The sequence below is a fragment of the Panthera pardus genome, unplaced genomic scaffold, assembly GCF_024362965.1.
Source record: "Panthera pardus isolate Hobbes unplaced genomic scaffold, ASM2436296v1 HiC_scaffold_24, whole genome shotgun sequence".
In the NCBI taxonomy this organism is placed as follows: Eukaryota; Metazoa; Chordata; class Mammalia; order Carnivora; family Felidae; genus Panthera; species Panthera pardus.
The window spans coordinates 16909574-16930445 of record NW_026526810.1 but is presented as its reverse complement, the minus strand read 5'-3'; the positions used below and the strand labels follow the sequence as shown (position 1 = coordinate 16930445).

Genomic DNA, 20872 nt, shown 5'->3' with positions numbered 1-20872 from the left:
TACTGTAGGAAATTGTCTTTTAGGTAAGTCAAATTGAAAACCCTTTAGAATGGTACATTAGAACAATGGAAGGATTTCTTTGCTCTTTTTAGTCTAAAACATTCTTCAGACTCACGGCATTTCTGAAATGAGAGTTTCATACAACAATTGTCTGAAGAATGTTGAGAATGTCTCACAAGTGTATCATGCTCAAAGTTTGGAAACCCTGACTGGCATCAAATTAATTAGGTTTATTTACTACAGGATTTCAGGAGGCTTAATATTATGCTTTCCCAAACTTTTTGAACTTCAGAAGCCTTTTACCACCCTACCTTTAATAACATTTGTCTCTCAGAAGTGTTTTTTCATTGAACAGTCTGGGAAAAACTGATCTACATATCTCAGCCTGAAAGTTGCAGGATTTGAATTTTACTGGTAGACAAGTTAGGCACAGTGGAAGTGGTAAAAGACAACAGCTTCTTGGATAGATAATTCTGAACTGATTCAGTTTATGCGATGTGACCACTTACTTGGTTACCAGGTTTGCTTACTTTTAAAAACAATACATGACCATCATAGGAAAAGGATTCCGCTAAAGGTACTTTTAGAATTGTGAAGAATATAACAGAATAATGCAGATCATTTCCTTTAAGCTTTGAGAATTGAGCTATTACAGCCTGTTGATTGTCAGTATGTACATTGAATTGACTTCTCTGTTATTGTTCTTAGCTGGTCATATATACACACAAACATGCAAATGGACATAGACATTTTGAGTTCATGACATAAATGTAGTTAAAGTAAGATTATATATTTTAGCTAATGTTTCTTAATAATCAGAAAGCTGTGTAATTTGCATATAATTTGTTCAAAGTAAACCAAGACACATAAAACCATGCCTTTTTTGTGATAGAAAATTAATTTATGAGCTTCATAGGTTTGGTAAACTTTGCTCTGGATTCCTTTGTATCTCAACATGTAAAACATTAGCTGTAAATAAAATATACTTACGTTATATGCAGAAATACTTTCAGAAAAAAAAAATGAACAGTTCTACTTGATAGTAAAGTAATTGAAATGATTAAAAATACCAAATATGGAATATTTGGTTAAATATACCAAAATAGAATGTTTTGTAAGAACTACCTTTTCTTCCAGGGACCTGGCAAAAAATGTGCCCAAAATAGATCACTTTGAACCTTAAAATTATTATCTTTCATTTCATACACAGAGAGGAGAGTAATGACCTGTGTAATTTATATTCTCATTAATTTAGTTTATTGCTCTTGAGACCAAGGATATACATTTGTGAGATTTCATCAAATTTGTTGTTTTCAACTGTTTTTGACTTTGTTAATACCATATTTATAACTAAGTGAGATTTTTTACTTCAATGAATCTTGTAACTTAGACTTGTAAAAAAATTTAGATCTAAACTGAAATTCAGATAAGAATTGGATAATTTTCAGACTGTTATTTTGTGAATTGTAACTTCCATTAGAAAAACGTCCTAGCTTACTTTGTACTCTTATGATCCAGGGGACATTTTACGGTTCCTTTGTATTTAACTTAAACTAAATGTGAAAATAAAAACTTTTAAAGCTTTCAAAAATCATATGAATTGATATATTTATGTGCCAAATTGATTTCTAAAGTTTGTTCTATTGGAAATTGCCCTTTTCAGACCTAATTCTTAAAATATTTTCATTCAGTTGCACAGTAGCAACTGAAAAACATTTTAGTAAAGTAAGAAAAATCGTAAATTCATTAAAATATCATATAACCTTTCCTTAGATATTCTGTTTGTTTAAAGGGAAGAAGATAATTCTGTCTTAGTAATGGTTTTAGATAGGTAAACGAAACATTCCTACTTTTTAATTTTTTTTTTAATGTTTATTTTTGAGAGAGAAAGAGAGTGTGAGTGGAGGAGGAGCAGAGAGAGAGGGAGACACAGAGTCCAAAGCAGGCTCCAGGCTCTCAGCCGCCAGCACAGAGCCCGACGCGGGGCTAGAACCCACGAACCATGAGATAATGACCTGAGCCGAAGTCGGACGCTTAACCAACTGAGCCACTCAGGCGCCCTGAAATATTCCTACTTTTTAAGATGAATGTTACCAAAAAAATCTCCAAGCTTGGGTTTTGAATAGTGAAAAACATATGAAATTGAAAGAAAGCTACAAATACAAACTACTTTTGTTTTACTCACTGGCTCACAGTTAACGTGTGTGTATATTAAATAGCCTTGGATTTTGGATGTAATCTACCTTTATCAAATTTATTCAAGTTTATGTACTTCATCTGACTTCATTAGGAGTTAGAAAAACTTCATAGGATCATTGTGCAGTTTTGAAAAAACAAAAACTTTTCTTTAATGAAATTTAAAATTTTTTGAAAACACATGTAGATTAAATATGTTTTTGTACGTGAAACATTTTAAAAATATGGTAGCTTTTTTCCTTTTGGTTTTGCGTTCATTTTTCAATCAACCAGTGGATGTAGTAAATTAATTTCTTATTTGTATTAGTAGAAGATTAGAGAATTTGAATTTAATGAACATTTATCCATTTTGAAAAATGCAGCCAAAATTGCCTGCTACTTGTTTCCTTTTTTCTTGGCTTCTTAAAATGACATACTACCATTTGCCACAATTTATAACAATCACATATATTTGAACTGTGGTCTCTCAAGTGCTGATGTAATAGAAAAAACAATTTTTGTATGCCTACTATGTATAAGTTTGCATGTGTAATTATTTTATGTCTGTATTGTTCATTAGTCTATTTAATAAAATAGAAAAGTAATGTATTTTTTTAAAATCCTTTTTTACAGGTATGTTCACATATGATGAATCTACAAAATTGTTTTGGTTTAATCCATCCTCTTTTGAAACTGAGGGTCAGTTCACTCTGATTGGTATAGTGCTGGGTCTGGCTATTTACAATAACTGTATACTGGATGTACATTTTCCCATGGTTGTCTACAGGAAGCTAATGGGGAAAAAAGGAACTTTTCGTGATCTGGGAGACTCTCACCCTGTAAGTCTGGCATTTTTTATTTGATCATTTAGCTTTATTTAAAAGCAAAACTATAATTTATGTAAAAAACTACAGTTTTCATTTGAAATCAGTTTTACTTGTTAATATTTATACCTAATAAGTTAAAGTTGTTTTAACCTGTTGCAGTACCATGAATACCTAAAAACTCAGGAAATTTATTATATATTACTTTTAGCAAGCAGGTTTTGTAAAATTGATTCTGTAGAAAAGGGTTTTTAAACATTGTTTTTTAAACCACGTGAGATTGCCACGTGAAATCAGAACTGCTCTGGATAAGGGGCTTGGTGGCTACAGTTAGTATGTTGTTTCTGTCTCGAATCCCTCCCTCACTATGAGACACCTGAGGTTCACTCATAGAGCACAGTGTGAAATCCATTGCTAAATTGATGCTGTGGTTTTCTCAGCACTGGATGGGACATACCAGTGACTGACAGTCTTTCTTTATAGTAAACTATTTGAGGGACAAAAAGGATACTTTCTATTCTTTGGTCTTTGTTGTCATTTTTTTTCCCCAAGAAAAATGATGCTAACTTCTATTTTATAGCTCTGTGGTAGCCTAATTTGTCATTTCTGGTTGTTAGGTCCTATATCAGAGTTTAAAAGATTTACTGGAATATGAAGGGAATGTAGAAGATGACATGATGATCACTTTCCAGATATCTCAGACAGACCTTTTTGGTAATCCAATGATGTATGATCTAAAGGAAAATGGTGATAAAATTCCAATTACAAATGAAAACAGGAAGGTAATACATGTTTTTTTTTTCATCATTCTCTTTGTCTCTTTATTAACAGAGTTTTAAAGCATATATACTTGTGATTGTTAAAGAGGTATCTAAAATAGTCCATACAAAAACTCAAGAAATCAAGTACTCAAATTCTTTTAAATGAAATAGCCCCAGTTTTCTAAATCTTGGATATAAGCTGGTATGAGAGCACATAGTTAGGCACTAAACCCCTTTTCAAGAAAGGGGGCAGGAATAGTAGATAGTGAGTGACACATTATGGCCATAAAACATTTTATAATGTAACTTGATAAAATATTATAATGTCTAAGTTAGGATTCACTTGCCTTTTATAATTTGGTATGACAGCTTATGTATCTAGTAAAACACCCACATTTTTGCTGAATTGGGTACAGTAGGCAGCTTCCTAAATATTCTAGCACAGACAACATGAGGCTTCCTGGTTTGCTCAAATCCGGTACATTGCAGTTGTTAGGTTTTATAAATGGATGTATACATGGTTTAAATGTCTCTGTGTTTGTACACTTGGTTGAGGGAATGTCAAAATTGCATTGAGGCCCAGCTTTTAAGTCTGGTTTAATACAGTATCAAATTTGAAACTTACGTGTATAATTAGTTTACGTGGGCTTTTTATAGTTCAGTATTTACTATTGCAAAAAGTTGTGAAATTGTTAAAGGTACAGGCATACCTCATTTTATTGAGCTTCACTTTATTGCAATTTTGCATATGTTGGGTTTTTTACAAATCAACTGTGGAAACCTTGTGTCGAGCAAGTCTGTCAGCACCAATTTTCAAACAGCGTTTGCTCACTCTGTCACATTTGGTTAATTCTCACTTTATTTCAAACGTTTTCATCATTATTGTACTTGTTACGGTGATCTGTGATTAGTGATTAAGACTTGCTGAAAGCTCAAATGATGGTTAGCATTTTTTAGCAATAAAGTATTTTTAAAATTAAGGAATATACATTGTTTTGTTTTGGACATACTGTTATTACAATCTTAATAGACTACAATATAGTGTAAACATTACTTTTATATGCACTGGGAAACCAAAAAATTCATTTGTCTTGCTTTATTGCAATATTCACTTTATTGCAGTGGGCCAAAACTAACCACGATACCTCTGAGGTATGCCTGTATTTTCCTTTATATGTATAAAGTTTGAATCTTTAAAAATATTTTTGAGTGTTTGTTCTTTCTTGGGGAAAATGAAAACAAAACTAAAAGCTATGCAGCCGAGTAGCTTGTTATGTTTTGTTTATATAGCATATTATAAGAAGTTCTTGTGGTTAATGTTTTCTGCAGGAATTTGTCAATCTCTATTCTGACTACATTCTCAATAAATCAGTAGAAAAACAGTTTAAGGCTTTTCGGAGAGGTTTTCATATGGTGACCAATGAATCTCCCTTAAAATATTTATTCAGACCAGAGGAAATTGAATTGCTTATATGTGGAAGCCGGGTAAGAAAGCAAAAAGTGTCTGCAAAAATATATCGATTTATTGTTTGTAATGATGTATATATATTAAGACACATTTTCTTGAATTTGCAGAATCTAGACTTCCAAGCACTAGAAGAAACTACCGAATATGATGGTGGCTATACCAGGGACTCTGTTCTGATTAGGTGAGGTGTTTAATTCTTAAAAAGAAGATTTAAATTCATCAGAGGGGTGTGTACTTTATGCTTTAGGTCTTCATCTCTAGGTATTACTTCCCAAATAAGCAAACTCACAAATTCTCAATCTATAATATTAAAAGTGTATTTGTAATATAATCACTAGTTTTCATTGTTAATCTTACAATTTATTTCTTAAGTGTTTATGTAAGTCACATGTTTTCTTTGGCATTTGGGATATAAGTTATCTAATATTCTTAATGATTTTGATTAGCATGTGCTTGCTGCTGGTTAGAAAATAATGAAAATAGAGCTACCATCTCTGAATGTTTCTCCTTTCTTTTGAACTCCCTATTTGTGAACTGTTTCTTCCCTACCTTATATGAAGCACCTTATGTGATCTGTTACGTTCTTTTATTTAATCTTTATGATAATATGCCAAGATACGTATTAATGTTTGTTCTACACCTGAAGAAACTGAACCCCAAATTTTCACAGAAAGAGGCAAAGATTCCCAATATTATCTGCTCCCAGTCAAGCAATTAGCAATTGCTAATATTTCCTTTTCTGTACTACGCTATTCAATCTTAAAAGGCATAGGCTTCTTTCTTCCTCGCAGGGATTGTTAGAAGAGCATGAAGATGCTTCTTTGGTGCATCTTTGGGGTGGGGTAAGGTGAGAAGGAATGCAAACATAACTTCCTGGAGGTTGTCTCTAAAGGTTATTCCTGTAAGACTCCAATTTGTGGACACCACAATGAATATCAAGTATAATTAGAAATAAATAATATTTTATGTTAAATTATTTTCTTCTGTTATTTTGTTCTTCATCCTGGTGTGCAGGAGGCTACTGGTATTTCCTCTTTTTAGTACACCTTAAGTCATTTCTAGCAGCAGTATTGGAACTTACATACTCTAACCATTGTTCTTCTACTTGAGGTTTCAAAATTGACACATGAAAGGTTTCAGATACGGTGATGAAAAAAAAAACGGCACTTACGAGTCACAAGGCGTTCACAGTAGTATCTCTGTTAATGACAGTGATCACAGGATTTTGTAGCCTTAGTGTTTCTCTGAGAATAGTTGAAAATACCTTGTGTGTTCTTTATGGAGAAATTATTTTTTAAGTTAAGGTTTAATTTGATTTCTAGCTTCTATAATAACATAATCCCTACTTGATACATATCTTAAGGTCATAAGTTAATGTGTGATTTGAAAGGCAAGTGAAAAGACAACAGGTTCCAAATCATTCTCACAGTTAATGGTATTCTAAATCTTTAAACAAAATTCAATTTCTTATTTTGTCAACCTTAATATGAAAATATTAATTATTAAATAGAGTCTACAACTAGTAGGAAGTTGAAGACTTAGAATAGTAATGATAGGGGCAGCTGGGTGGCTCAGTTGGTTAGACGTCTGACTCTTGATTTCAGCTCAAGTCATGATCCCAGTGTTGTGGGATGGAGCCCTGTGTCAGGCTCCACGCTGAGCCTGTGCCCCTCCCCCCACTCGCACTGTCTCTGTCTCTCAAAATCAATAAACTTTAAAAAAACAAAGTGTAAAAATGTTGACTCACAAGCAAGCTTTTGTGTATATGTTTTCCAGTTGCTGATAAGACTCTCCCTGATTTCATTTGACTACTAAGAGACTTAGAGATATCTTTTTAAATGCCCCTTTTTACTCTTGGGGTGAGGTGAGAGGTGGGGACTGCAGTTTTCTTTTAATTGATAGTTTCCGTTTCAAACGCTTGAGCAGATTCAGATTTGATTATCCTCTCCCCACAGTTCTTGTGATTCATTTCATTGAATCTTTCAGTATTATATCAGCCTTTGTTTCTAGGTAAGCCTAACTTAGCTGTGGTCTGTTAGTTTATAAATATGGTGCTCTGTTTATTTTATTAACCTTTTGTTAAGATTTTTTGGTCTGTATTCATAAGGAATATTGACCAATAATATCCCTTTTTTGTACACATTTATCAGGTTTTGCTACCCTCACATATTGAGTTGAAAGAGTACTGTTCTTTATTTTCAGAAATACTTCTGTAAGATTGGTATTTTTTTCTCTTAAATAAATTTGTTCAAATTCACCAGTGAGACCATCAGGGCCTGGATATTTCTTTTTCAGAAGGTTTTTTGTTTTTTGGAATTTTTTTTTATTTTGTTTTGAAATAACTGTAGATTTATTGGAATTTTCTGTTAAGCTACAGGTTGGTCCCCCATACCCTCCATCACTTTCCCACAGTGGTAACATTTTGCATAACTGTAGCACAATATCAAAATCAGGAAATTGATATAGGTTCAATCTACAGATCATGTTCAGATTTCATCAATTTTTCAGGCACTTATTTATATGTATGTGTAGTTCTGTGTACTTTTTGTTACATTGTATAGATGTGCATAACCACTATCATAATCATAATGCACAACTTTTTCATCACCAGAAGTGTGTCTCCTGCTATCCGTTTGTATGCATACTCCTACCCCTACAGCATGATTCCCTTCAGATCCATCAAAGTTGTTACATATATCAACAGCTTATTCCTTTTTATTCCTGCATAGTATTCCATGGCATAGATGTACCATATTTGATTTAACCATTCAACTGTTTAAAGGACACGTGGTTTGTTGTCAGTATTTGGCTTTTAGGAATAAGGCTACTAAATATTTAGGCACAGATTTTTACATGAACATAAGTTGTCATTTCTCTGGTATAAATGTCCAAGAGTGCAATCTTGGGTTATATGATAAACTGCCAAACTATTTTCCAGAATTACTATACCATTTTACATTTCCCTGGGCAATATATGAGTGATCCAGTTTATATCATTGCCTGCATTTGGTGGTATCAAAGATGTTATTTTGTTCATTCTGCTGGGTATGTTGTGATATCTTGTGGTGTAATTTGAATTACTCTAGATGACAGTGATGTGGGATATCTTTTCATGTACTTATTTACCATCTATATATTGTTTTTGGTGAAATGTCTGGTTATTTTTATTGTTGAATTTTGAGTTCTTCATATATTCTAGTCCTTTCTGAGGTATGTGGTTTTCAAATACTTTGTTCTACTCTTGTAGCTAATCTTTTCATTTTCTTTAGAGAATCTTTTGCATAGCAGAAGTATTTAATTTTGATGAGCTTTGATTTTTCATTTTATGGATCATACTTTTTATTTTTTTAACATTTTTATTTATTTTTTGAGACAGAGACAGACAGAGCATGAACGGGGAGGATCAGAGAGAGAGGGAGACACAGAATCTGAAACAGACTCCAGGCTCTGAGCTGTCAGCATAGAGCCCGACGCAGGGCTCGAACTCACAGACTGTGAGATCATGACCTAAGTTTAAGTTGGACACCCAACCGACTGAGCCACCCAGGCACCCCTGGATCATACTTTTTGTCAAGTCAGACCTAAAACTCTTGGCCAGCCTTAGGTCCTGAAGATTTTCTTTATTTTTTTTCCCCTAGAATTTTAAAGTTTTACATATTATATTGAAATCTGTGGTCCGTTTTTAGTTGATTTTTATATGAGATTCAAGTCAAGATTCTCTTTTTTGCCTGTAGATGCCCATTTGTTCCCATACAATTTATTGAAAAGGCTATCCTTCCTTTCCTGAAGAACTGTTTTTTCATCTTTGTCAAAAATCAGTTTGTAATGTTTGTCTGAATCTGTTTCTGAATTCTATATTCTCCCTTGATCTGTGTGCCTATTCATCCCTCTGTCAATACTACACTGTCTATTAGTATAGGTAAATAGTATTAACATCAGATAATAGTGCTTACTCCAATTTTAAGTGAAAGATTTCTTGCCTTTTCCATATGTTAGCTACTCTGCTTTTCCCTATAAATTTTATATTCACTTTGTGCCTACAAAAAAACCTTGATGAAATTTTGATAGGAGTTAACATTGAGATCAAATTGGGGAGAAATGACATTTTTACTGTGTTGACTCTTCAGCTATAGTATAGCTCCCCATTTATTTATTTTTTATTCCTTTCATCAGTATTCTATAATTTTCAACATACACATTTTATACATGTTTTGTTTGATTTATCCTAAATGTGTGATTTCCTTTGTAGTGATTGTAAACGGTGTTTTTATTTTTTTAATGGTATTGTATTTTAAATTTTTGTTTCCATATGTTGATAGTATAGTCAGATGTAATTGATTTTTTACATGTTGGTCATATATCTTTTGATCTTGCTGAACTCACTTATTATAGAGGGGTTTTTTTGTTTGTTTGTTTTTATTGAGATCACTTGGGGCCTGCTGTGTAGATAGTCGTGTCATCTGTAAATAGGGGTAGTTTGTGCTGCTTGTTTTTAAATGTTTATGCCTTTTATTCATTTTTCCTGCCTTATTATGCTGCCTAGAACTTTTAACACAATGCCAAATAGGAGTAATAAAAGTGATGAAAACCTTGCCTTGTTCTCAAATTTAGGAGAAAGCATTTATCTTTTTTTTTTTTTTTTTTTTTTTTTTTTCAACGTTTTTTATTTATTTTTGGGACAGAGAGAGACAAACAGAGCATGAACGGGGGAGGGGCAGAGAGAGGGAGACACAGAATCGGAAACAGGCTCCAGGCTCTGAGCCATCAGCCCAGAGCCCGACGCGGGGCTCGAACTCACGGACCGCGAGATCGTGACCTGGCTGAAGTCGGACGCTTAACCGACTGCGCCACCCAGGCGCCCGAAAGCATTTATCTTTATTAAGCTTTATATTAGTGTAGTAAGTGCTCTACAAATTCAAGGAAGCTCCCCTCTGTACCTTGCTTGTTGAGTTTTATTATATATAGGTTTTTGGTTTTTGTCAGATGCTTTTTCTGTTGGTTGATATAATTTTTCTTTATCCTCTATTTGATATGGCACATTACATTAATGGATTTTCCATTATTGAACCACCATTGTGTATCTGAGTCATTTCCATTTAGTTATTGTCAAATTGGACTTGCTAATTGGTGATTTTTGTGTTTAAGTTCATGAGAGATACTGGTCTGTAGTTTTCGTGTTTTATGTTGTCTTGGTCTGGTTTTAACATCAGGGTTAATTCTGGCCTCATGATTGAGTTGAAAAGTGTTCTGCTTTCTAGGGAGAGGATTGTGTTCAAGTGGTACTAATTATTTCTTAAATGTTTGGTAGAATTCTCCAGTGAAACCATCTTGGCCTAGAAATATCCTTTTTGGGGAGTGTTTTAATTTCAAATTCAGTTTGTTTAATGTTTGTAGAACTGTTAAAGTTTTCTTTCATATTGGGTGAGTTGTGATAGTTTGTGTTATTCAAGGAGTTGATCCATTTTATTTTTAAGTTGTCAAATTTATGTGTGCAGAATTCTTAATATTCCCTTTTTATCCTTTTGATGTCTGCAGATCTGAACTGATCATACCCATTTTAATTCCTCATAGGGATAATTTGCTTGTTTTTCTTTTTTGAACTTGTTAGTCTTGCTTGAGAGATTTGTTGAATTTACTGATTATATTGAAAAGCCAGCTTTTATTTCTTTGTTGTTTTCCTGCTTTCAGTTTCATTGATTTCTGCTGTTTATTACTTCCTTCCTTGTTTTGGTTTAGTTTGCTCTTCTTGTTCTAGGTTATTGAGGATAGAAACAGTGATTGATTAAAACCTTTCCTCTTTTCTGATGTAATCATTTAGTGCTTTAAATTTTATTCTCCCTCACCTTTGCTTTAGCTGTATCCCATATTCTTAATATGTTTGATTTTCATTTTTTTCCCTATGTATTTTTTAAAATTTATTTTGAGACTTTTTCTTCAGCCATTATTTAAATAAAATTATGTTGTTTAATTTCCAGTGTTTTTAAATATTTTCCTCTGTTACTGATTTCTAGTTTGATTCTTCATAATAAGAGAACTTAATCTTCATGACTCCCCAATGCTTTTGAATTTGTGAATTCTGTGTTGATAGGTGGAATGTTCTATAAATGTTGATGTAGATTCTGTTCATTGATGATTTTGCAGATTTTCTGACTATTAGTTGCTCAGAGACAAGGGTCTTGAATGCTCCATAATGGTAGATTTGTTCATTCGTCCTTTCAGCTCTATCAGTTTTTACTTTATGTATCTTAAATATTTTTTGATTGGTGCATACACTCTGAACCTCAGTACGTCTTCTTGGTGGATGTCTTCTTGGTGGATTGATCCTTTACCATTATTATGTGATGTGCCTCTTTGTCTCTACTGATTTTCTTTACTCCCAAACCTACTCATCTGTTAATCTTCTTTAGCACATTTTTTGTGCGTGTGTGTGAGAGAGAGAAAGAGAAAGAGAGTGCATGCACATGTGAGCAAACAGGGGAGCGTCAGAATCTCAAGCGGGCTCCATGCCCAGCATGGAACTCAGTCTCAACCCTGAGATTATGACCTGAGCTGAAATCAAATTGGACACTTAACAGACTGAGTTACCTAGGTGCCCCAACACTTTCCTTTTAATTAAACTTTTTATTGTGAGATCATGTAATTTGGCATATAGTTGTAAGAAATCACACAGACCCTGTGTATACTTTACCGTGTTTCCCTCAATGGAAGTCTTTATAAAACATTAGTATAATATCACAACTAGAATACGGTTAAGATACAGAAAAGTTCTGTCACCACAAGAATTCCTTCTGTTGATCTTTTATATATAAGTCAGTCACACTCGTACCGTTACCCTGTCCTCACTCTAGTCCCTAATCCCTGACAACCACTAATCTGTTCTCTGTTTCTTTAAGTTTGTCATTTCAAGAATGTTGTATTAAGTGAATCACATATAATGTGTCACCTTTTGGGATTGGCTTTTTTTACTCAGCCTTGAAAGTCATCCAGATTTTTTCACTATCAATAATTTGTTTCTTTTTATTGCCGAGTAGTGTTTATTCCTTTGCTATGGATTTACCAGTCTTTTTAACCATTTGCTTGTTGAAAGACTTCAGACTGCAGAAAAGCTTCTAAAGCCATTATGAATAAAGTTGCTATGAATAATCGTGATTTTTTAGGTAAACATAAATTTTCATTTCTATGATAAATGCCAAGAGTGCACCTGACTTTTTTTTTTTTTTTTTTTTTTACTGTTGAGTTTGAGAGCTCTGTGTGCATATTCTAGATTTACTACTTTATCTTTCCTCCAGTGAATTACTTTTTTCACATATGTCAAAAATCAGTGGAGCATATTTCTGTAGGTCTCTTTCTGGTACGTGTCTTTCTCCTTTTCCCTTTTTTTTCCTTCATGTATTTTGAGGCTCTGAAATTTGGTGCATACCTTTTTTCAGTTTTTAACATTTTTTCGTACATACCCATTTAGAATCATACGTTATTGGTGGACTGGTCTTTTTATCATTATATAAGGTCACTCTTTGTATCTTGAAATTTTCTGTGCTCTTAATCTAATATGAATATAATATGCTGGTATTTTTTTAAGTTTGCATGATATCTTTTTCTGTCATTGTACTTTCAACCTGTTGCTGAATTCAAAATGAATTGCTTAGAAATAGCATAAAGTTTGTTTTTTTTTTTTTAGTCTACTCTGTCAGTTTGCCTTATAATTGGTAAATTTAGACAGTTCATATTTAAGGTTATTATTTAAGGTTAATAGGTTAGGGCTTACATCTACCATTTTGTTTTCTGTTCCTATTTGTGATTGCTTGTTTCTATCTTTTTGCCTTCCATGGATTATTTAGTTACTTGAGCATATTTTAAGATTCCCTCTTGATTTACTTTTAGTGTTTATTGGGGTATATTGTTTATATAGTGTTCTTCCTGGTTGCTGTGATATTACACTGTACATATGTGAAAGTGGATAACATCACTTCCAGTGAAGTGTGGAAACCTTGCTTCCATTTAGGTTTCTTTCCTCACTTTTAAAAATTGTCTTGACTATTAATGCTGTTACAATTTTTGTATCAGTCATCACATTTGATTTACAAAACTCATGAGAATAGTATTCTGTTGTATGTTACTTACATTTCTTCTGTCATTTGCTTCAAGAGTCCATATTTTGTCACTTTCTTTCAGTCATTCTTCAAAGACAGGTCTATTGATGGCATTTTCTTTTAGTTTTCCTTTGTCTAGGGATGTCTTTACTTCCCCTTTATTCCTGAAGAATAGTTTTGTTTAAGCTTTTTGAAGTTTGTTCAGCTTCTTGAATTTGTGGGTTTGTGTCTTTTGCCCAACATGGTAAGGTTTTGGCCATTTCTTCAAATACTTTTTCAGCTCCAATCTCTTTTCTTTCTGGGCCTCTAATAATTTGATATTGTTCCACATGCACCTGAGTTTCTGTTGTTGTTTCTCTGTTTTCTCTTTTGTTCAGTTTATTATTCTCTGTCATCTTTACTATTGATTCCATCCGGTATTTTTCTTTTAGTGTATTTTTCAGTTCTATAATTTACATTTAGCTCTTTTTATTATTATTATTATTATTATTATTATTATTATTATAACTTCTGTTTCTTTCCTGAGATTTTTCTATTATTTCACAAGTGAAACATTTTGTGGGTTGTGGTTCCAGTGACAAATTTAGTTTTCCAGAGACGTTGTGGCACTATTCTGGTCTGCTGTATTTATATCATTCCATGGGGGCTCCCAATACGTGATGGTGTTGTTTGAGGGGGCTGAAATGAGCTGCTTCACCAGGCCGAGTTGCATGGTGTCTTAGGCCCATGGGGCTGGAGAGCTCTTCCTGGGCTCTGTGCCTATTGTAGTAGAATTCTTCTTGCTGGTATTGTTGGTCATTCAGTGTCTCTGGGCTAGAAGGGACTCTGAGGCTCTGCAAGAAGAGGAGCACTTCCCAGGCGAGGACCAATTGTGGCAGAAATCCACTAACAACTGTTTGGGTTGAGAAGGAGAACCCAGAGGCTTCTTGTTTTCTTGATTCAATATAAGATTTTTATCATCTGTTTCTGTGGTATTATCATTGTACTTAATTTATCCTGTGGTTTTTCTAGTTTAGTTTTAGTTTCCTCAATTTGACATATTTTTTTCTTTAATTTCTGGTTATTCCCTAGTTCTGTCATATCTTCCAAAATCTTTTCTTCTAAAATTTTCTGTTTGACTTAGTTGTCCTTTCATAGCCTCTACTGTTATTTGAAAAAAAAAGAAAAGAAAAGAAAATTAACTTAATTTGAACTTTGTTTACAATTTTCATGTTTTGTTAGCAGATCTTTCAGTGTACTTTATTCTCTATAGAGACATCATTCTTGTGTGTGCGCACACACACACACATTATTCTCTCTCTAGTAACAGCTCTTTTTAGTGTTTGTGATTTTTTTCCTGTTGCTCATTACTTTTAAGTGGAATGAGTTTTGTCATATTTGCAAGAGGGAGAGATAGGCCAGGCAGCTTTTCCTGCTTCAGGAAGGCTCTGTACATTTTACTTTTGCAAAATGATAAAAATATATACATATATGTATATGTATATATGTATGATCTTGCATTTTCTGAAACTTGCCTATTCTACTCTTCCCATTTATTTGACTTTTTCTTGTTTTGTTTTGTTTTGTTTTGTTTTTCCTTCTTGATTTGGTCAGTTTGGACCTATGTCGAGCAGTTTCTCCTCAGTTTAAAAGAGAATTTTAGTGTTCAAGAGCTTTAAAGGCCCAGACCTTTCACTGTATCATGATCCCTTGTATTGGATAACTCTTTGAGCTGCTATTCTCAGACTAACATGTGATTTCCAGTGGGTTGGTGTTTTTGAGGTCCCATTGTTCTCAGGGCTGTAAGAAACGCAGTTGTCTTCCTTGTGCTTCTTCACCCACTGACACCAATACCAGCCAGGTCTTGTAGTGTCAGTGGTGTTCCTTTTCACTTACACGCAAGGATTTATGGGGGATATCTTGTTACCTAGTTTTATAGGTGCTCTCTGTAGGTCTTCTCTTTTGTCATCCACTTAGTTCTGATTTTATGGGAGAGATTAAGATTAGGAAGATTGGAAAGAAAAACAAAAACAAAATAACTGTGTTTCTGCCACCATCATTGTCCCAAAACCTCCTATCTGTCTCTCTTCTAATTTTTAGTATCAGTATTCTTGCCTGAATCCATTGTTTCACTGGGGGTTGCAAAATGGTGATTTAGGAAAAAATTTTTTCTGTTCATTCTACATATATACCTGCCATTCTTTTTCCTCATCAGTGGTTGCTATTTGATTACCTTGAGAAACAGTTCTACTGAAAAGGCATAATAAAATGTAATTAAATATTTTAGAGTAAGGAGTTGATACAAATTCAGTAATGACAAATGAGTTTGGATTTTAATTGGTGGGGTGAATTTGTTTCGTTTTGTTTTTTGGATTTTTTCTGAATATTGTTATGAACTCATGGACTTTTATAAGTTGAGTGTGTTTCACATTCATTATTCTTAGTGATATTCAAACAGCTTAGTTTTGGTATGCTTTTAACATCACCTCATTACATTTTGAAATTTTTAGGTCACCCTTGAGCATTCTTAACTCGAGGTCTGAAATAAGCCATTTTATAAGAAATCCTATGGCTAAATAGTATCATTGTGTGAAAACAGTATAGATTATTAGGACATAGTGTTTATTTCTAACCTTTTGCTGTTAGAAATAATGTGACAGTGAATCATCATACATGGATTATTCCATATGTATGTATGGGTATCATTTAATTGCTAAAAATGGGATTGTTACATCAAATTGTAGATACATGTGTTTTTTTTTGCTAGGTAATGCCAAATTCTCCTTCACAGTAATTGTAACATTGTGTACTCCCACCAGCAATATAGGAGTATCCCTTTTCCTACAGTTTCCCAAATCCAGTGTGGTGTTTAAACTCTGATGTTTACCTGTCTGCCAGTTAAGAAATGATAATTTGTGTTTTCCTCAATATGTATGAGAATGGGCATCTTTTCTTGTACTTAGGAGCTATTTGTATTCTTTATAGTCTTACTCCTTTTCCTGCTAAGTTATTGGTTATTTTCTTTGTTTTTAGAAACTTTATATGTCAGATTAGCTGTTTAACCCTAATAAATTTGCAAATATATTTTTACGAGTTTATCTTTTGACTTTGCTTAGGTTTTTGTTTTTGTTTTTGCCAAGTAAAAGCTTTTATGTTTATGTAGTTAAAATACTAATCTTTTTCTGTATTCTGCTTTGGTGCATATTTCTTTAGGTTTTTGTTTTGTTTTTGTTTTTTGTGGGGTTTTTTTGTTTGTTTAGTTTTTTAAATTCCTTTTTCTTGTTCTTTTGTTTCTGATCTCTGTGTCCCTAGTAGAAATGTTGTTTATGCTGTTTCTCCTTTGGTCACCTTATATATTAACCTTCTGTTTCCAAATTTATGTTCATATTTCTTGAATATGTTTGAGTATTCCCATTTCTGTTTCAGATTTGTTCATTCCTGAGCTTTGTATTTCTGATTAATGGTGTTCTTTTCTATCTTCATATTGGAATGTGGGAATTACACAGTTTGCATTCTTCACAACTGAATTTTTCAAGAATACATTTTTTCTGCTAGGAATTTAGCTTCTTATTTGTTATACTTGTTTCATAATGTCTTTATTTGGACTTTGGAATTCTGTTTTTCTCATTTATGTATCTATTGGTTGGATTTTTCTGACCTATTAGTAGATCTCATGGGGGACTAGAGAGAAGTTTGGGTGGCTTTAGTGGTCTTTTGATCGAATAGTCCCTCTTTTGTTGTGCAGTTTCTTTAATACATGGTTATGTGGCCTACCACCTTCTGATTCTTCAGTTCCATCTTGTTTAATTAGGACCTTTTTCATTAGCTGCTTCCATCTCTTTTTTTTTTTTTTAGTTTTTTTTTTTCAATGTTTATTTATTTTTGAGTGAGACAGAGACAGAATGAGAGTTGTTTAGCAGCAGAGAGAGAGGGAAACACAGAATCCGAAGCAGGCTCCAGGCTCTGAGCTATCAGCACAGAGCCCGACGCGGGGCTGACCTGAACTCGGACGTTCAACGAACTGAGCCACCCAGGCATTCCTGCTTCCATCCCTTTATAACCAGAAGCTACTTTCAAAGGGACACATATGCCTCCCAGGGTGCTCCCCATCCCTTCCAGGTAGCATGCCTGTCATTTCTAATCCCTGATACTTTTCTAAGACCCTTCCTTTTAGCCACTTTGTTGCCAGTGCTCTTACCTATCCTTAGTAGTTCACTCTTCGGGTGGAGCTCTGCCCTTCTGGGGTGAACTGTAACCTGTGTTATTCTTCTGTACACCCCCCTCTTCCATAGTGCTCCTGCTGGACTCTGCTAGTTTGGGCTCAGGTGTTCGTACTCCAGCTGATATGTCAGTTGGGAGTTTGCTGCTCTGTTTTCCTGATTTTAATCTAAGCATAGGTTATGAGTGTTTCTATCAGATTTTCTCTCATTTTTGATCTGAATAGGTTTAAGGAGATATAAATGAGATGTGATCCATGCAGCCACCACTTAAGGAAGAAATGCAGAAGCCTCTCTTTTTCATGTTTGGTTTTCTAAATAGTTGCATTCCTAACCAGAATTTTAATATAGAACATAACACTAAGAGAAGAATTTTGTCAATAAGTGTTTTCATTATAAACTGATGGCAACTCCAATATTTTAAATTCCTATTTTTTAGAAAGAACCAAATAAATAAGAAGCCATGCTGATAAGGATACCTTTCTATCTGCCTTTTTAGGTATGACTGGTTCCTTGTAGTGTGCAGGACACCTATTCTGCCCTGACAGAGAGCTCTAGGCTATAGGAAACTTATTTTTTCTTGTCAGCCAACCAAAAGTGAGATCTAAACTGTGGGGTGATTTTAGCTGTTCCTGAAAGATGCACCTGCAAGTTCCATGTCTAATTTCCTGTTGTTACGATGTAGTTCTTTATTGTTTTCTCTAGGGGAGTGGGAGGTTTACCGGAACTGAGGGGTGGGGAGGATGTTAAGAGTGTCAGGGAAAAAAAGTAGGAAGACTTTGAAGGGAGGCAAGAAGTCTAATAAAGCTGCTAACCTGTGTCAGAAGTATTGGCATTGCACCAACAAAAATGCCAGCATTTTGATAATAGAAATTGTATCCTGGAATATTAGAATATCGAAAACTGGAATTATATGTGTAGGGAGTGTGATCTTTTCTGCTAAGATTCTGGAAAGAGCCTTTCAAATAAATATTAAAATGTACTCTTTGATCAATTTAAAAAAACATTTTTAATTTTTTTCTAAAATCTTGTATTTTTTTTAGCTGAGAATTAGTATATATGTTAAATTTATGGATATCTCATTCGAACAAATATGCCAAGATTGCTTTTAATGAGCTACGTTTGTGGGTTGTTTTTTTTTTTTTTAATGTTTATTTTTCAGAGCTAGAGCACGAGTGGGGGAGGGGCAGAGAGAGAGGGAGACACAGAATCTGAAGCAGGCTCCAGGCTCTGAGCTGTCAGCCCAAAGCCTGACACAGGGCTTGAACCCACAAGCTGTGAGATCATGACCTAAGCTGAAGTTGGAGTTGGACGCCCAAATGACTGAGCCACCCAGGCACCCCCATTTTGTTTTTACAGTGATTATAACAACATGAATTTTATCACATAGGTTTTAGAAATGCCAGGGACCAAATCATTCTCTTAAAATAATTGCATGTAAGTAGTGTCCTCCAGGGGCACCTGGGTGGCTCAGTCAGTTAAATGTCCGACTTCAGCTCAGGTCATGATCTCATTGTTTGTGAGCACAAGCCTTACATAGGGCTCTGTGCTGACAGCTCAGAGCCTAGAACCTGCTTTGGATTCCCTGTCTCTTTCTTTGCCCTTCTCTTTCTCTCTCTCTCTCTCTCTCTCTCTCTGTCTCTCTCAAAAATAAATATTTTTTAAAAATTAAAAAAGAAATTATCCTCCATCCCCACTTCCATAACACGTAAAGTCAAAAATGTTCTAGTTTATATAAAAGTATGTTTTTGGGGGCGCCTGGGTGGCTCAGTCGGTTAAGCAGCCGACTTCGGCTCAGGTCACGATCTCGCGGTCCGTGAGTTTGAGCCCCGCGTCGGGCTCTGTGCTGACAGCTCAGAGCCTGGAGTCTGTTTCAGATTCTGTGTCTCCCTCTCTCTCTGCCCCTCCCATGTTCATGCTCTGTCTCTCTCTGTCTCAAAAATAAATAAATGTTAAAAAAAAAAAAAAAAAAAAAAAAAGTATGTTTTTGTATTACTACTATTAGGGGTGTGTGTGTTTCTTTTTATTTTGTCCTTAATCTCTTATCACCTCTCCTCACCCCCAATTCCCAAAATTAAGTAAGGTAAGGGTAGACAAAGAGAATAAGGAAGTCAGGTATGGAGGGCAATAAATAAAAATATATATACCCAAAGACATCTGGAGTTAATTTTTTAGAGTATTTCTTTTCACTTATTTTCATTTCACAGGGTTTGAGTTTTGGATTTTGTCTTTACTGATTACTGATTATATACTGTGAGTATACCGTAGTTTACATAATTATTTCCTACTGGACACTTGGGTTTGCCGGTTAATGTTGTAAATAATATGATTTTAAAACTGTTTCCTTAAGATAAATTTGCATAAGTAATCCATAGATCCTAAATCACCAGGAGTTTAGGGTTTCTGATATTAACTTCCAGTTCATCTCCCTAATAGGGTTTTAATAAGTCATAAACTCATATTAGTGTTAGTTGTAAATGAATGCCAACCTAAAATCAGTATTCTGTCTTTTCTCCTTAGGGAGTTCTGGGAAATTGTTCATTCATTTACAGATGAGCAGAAAAGACTCTTCTTGCAGTTTACAACAGGCACAGACAGAGCACCTGTGGGTGGACTAGGAAAGTTAAAGATGATTATAGCCAAAAATGGCCCAGACACAGAAAGGTAATTATTAAATTGTGACTATATACCAGAAACCTTACATCCCATATCACACATATGTGAACTGTCCAGTAGCTTCTGAGCACTTTTATAATTTTATATAGAACTCCAAATCACATGAAACATTAGTTCAGAGAATATTTTGCTGTTACTGTTTGAGGAAATTTTTAAAACAGTGCCTAGTTCAAAATTATTACAGGGCTCACTTGATTTGGAATTTTACATATTCAGTTTTTAATTTCACAGTTTTTTAATTGAACACCATATTATGTAATCTATTTATGATGGTTAAGTTGAGGCTAAGAAAATTGTTCAGCACTAGATTTCATAATGTTGACATTTAAATCCAATATCATAATCTTGACATTTGATTTTATTCTCTCTTCATTATAGAAGTTAACATTTTTTTTGAATAAGAATCATACATACAGTAACCTATTTAAGGGTTTAAATATATAGAAAAATTTCTATTAGTAGTCCACATTATTTTCTGTATGATGCCTTTAACATTTGTTACAAGTCATTGATGTAGTCATATTGCCAGGAATATTTCTGATTAGCATTAAAGAACGCAGACTTTGAAATCTTGAAAACTAGGTTGACTGGGTTTGAATATTATCTTCATTTTAGAGTAACTTCTCAGTGATGTCAGCTCTGTAGTGGGGATAATACTTCCTCTGAAGGTTTATTGTGAGAA

General features: G+C 34.0%; 1 protein-coding gene and 1 long non-coding RNA gene across 9 annotated transcripts in view; one reads left to right on the top strand and one right to left on the bottom strand.

Moving 5' to 3' along the window:
- Window positions 1–20872, bottom strand: part of LOC109258138 (uncharacterized) — a 133172-nt gene that overhangs the window by 9313 nt on the left and 102987 nt on the right. The window lies entirely within an intron of this gene.
- The window catches only part of UBE3A (ubiquitin protein ligase E3A), a 95623-nt gene that overhangs the window by 68882 nt on the left and 5869 nt on the right, over window positions 1–20872 (top strand). For all 6 annotated transcript variants that reach the window (XM_019434737.2, XM_019434736.2, XM_019434734.2 and 3 more), the window contains 5 exons: window positions 2809–3014; window positions 3617–3781; window positions 5090–5245; window positions 5336–5409; window positions 20035–20178. In XM_019434737.2, coding sequence (XP_019290282.1) covers window positions 2809–3014; window positions 3617–3781; window positions 5090–5245; window positions 5336–5409; window positions 20035–20178 — 745 coding nt within the window. The remainder of the gene's footprint in view (window positions 1–2808; window positions 3015–3616; window positions 3782–5089; window positions 5246–5335; window positions 5410–20034; window positions 20179–20872) is intronic.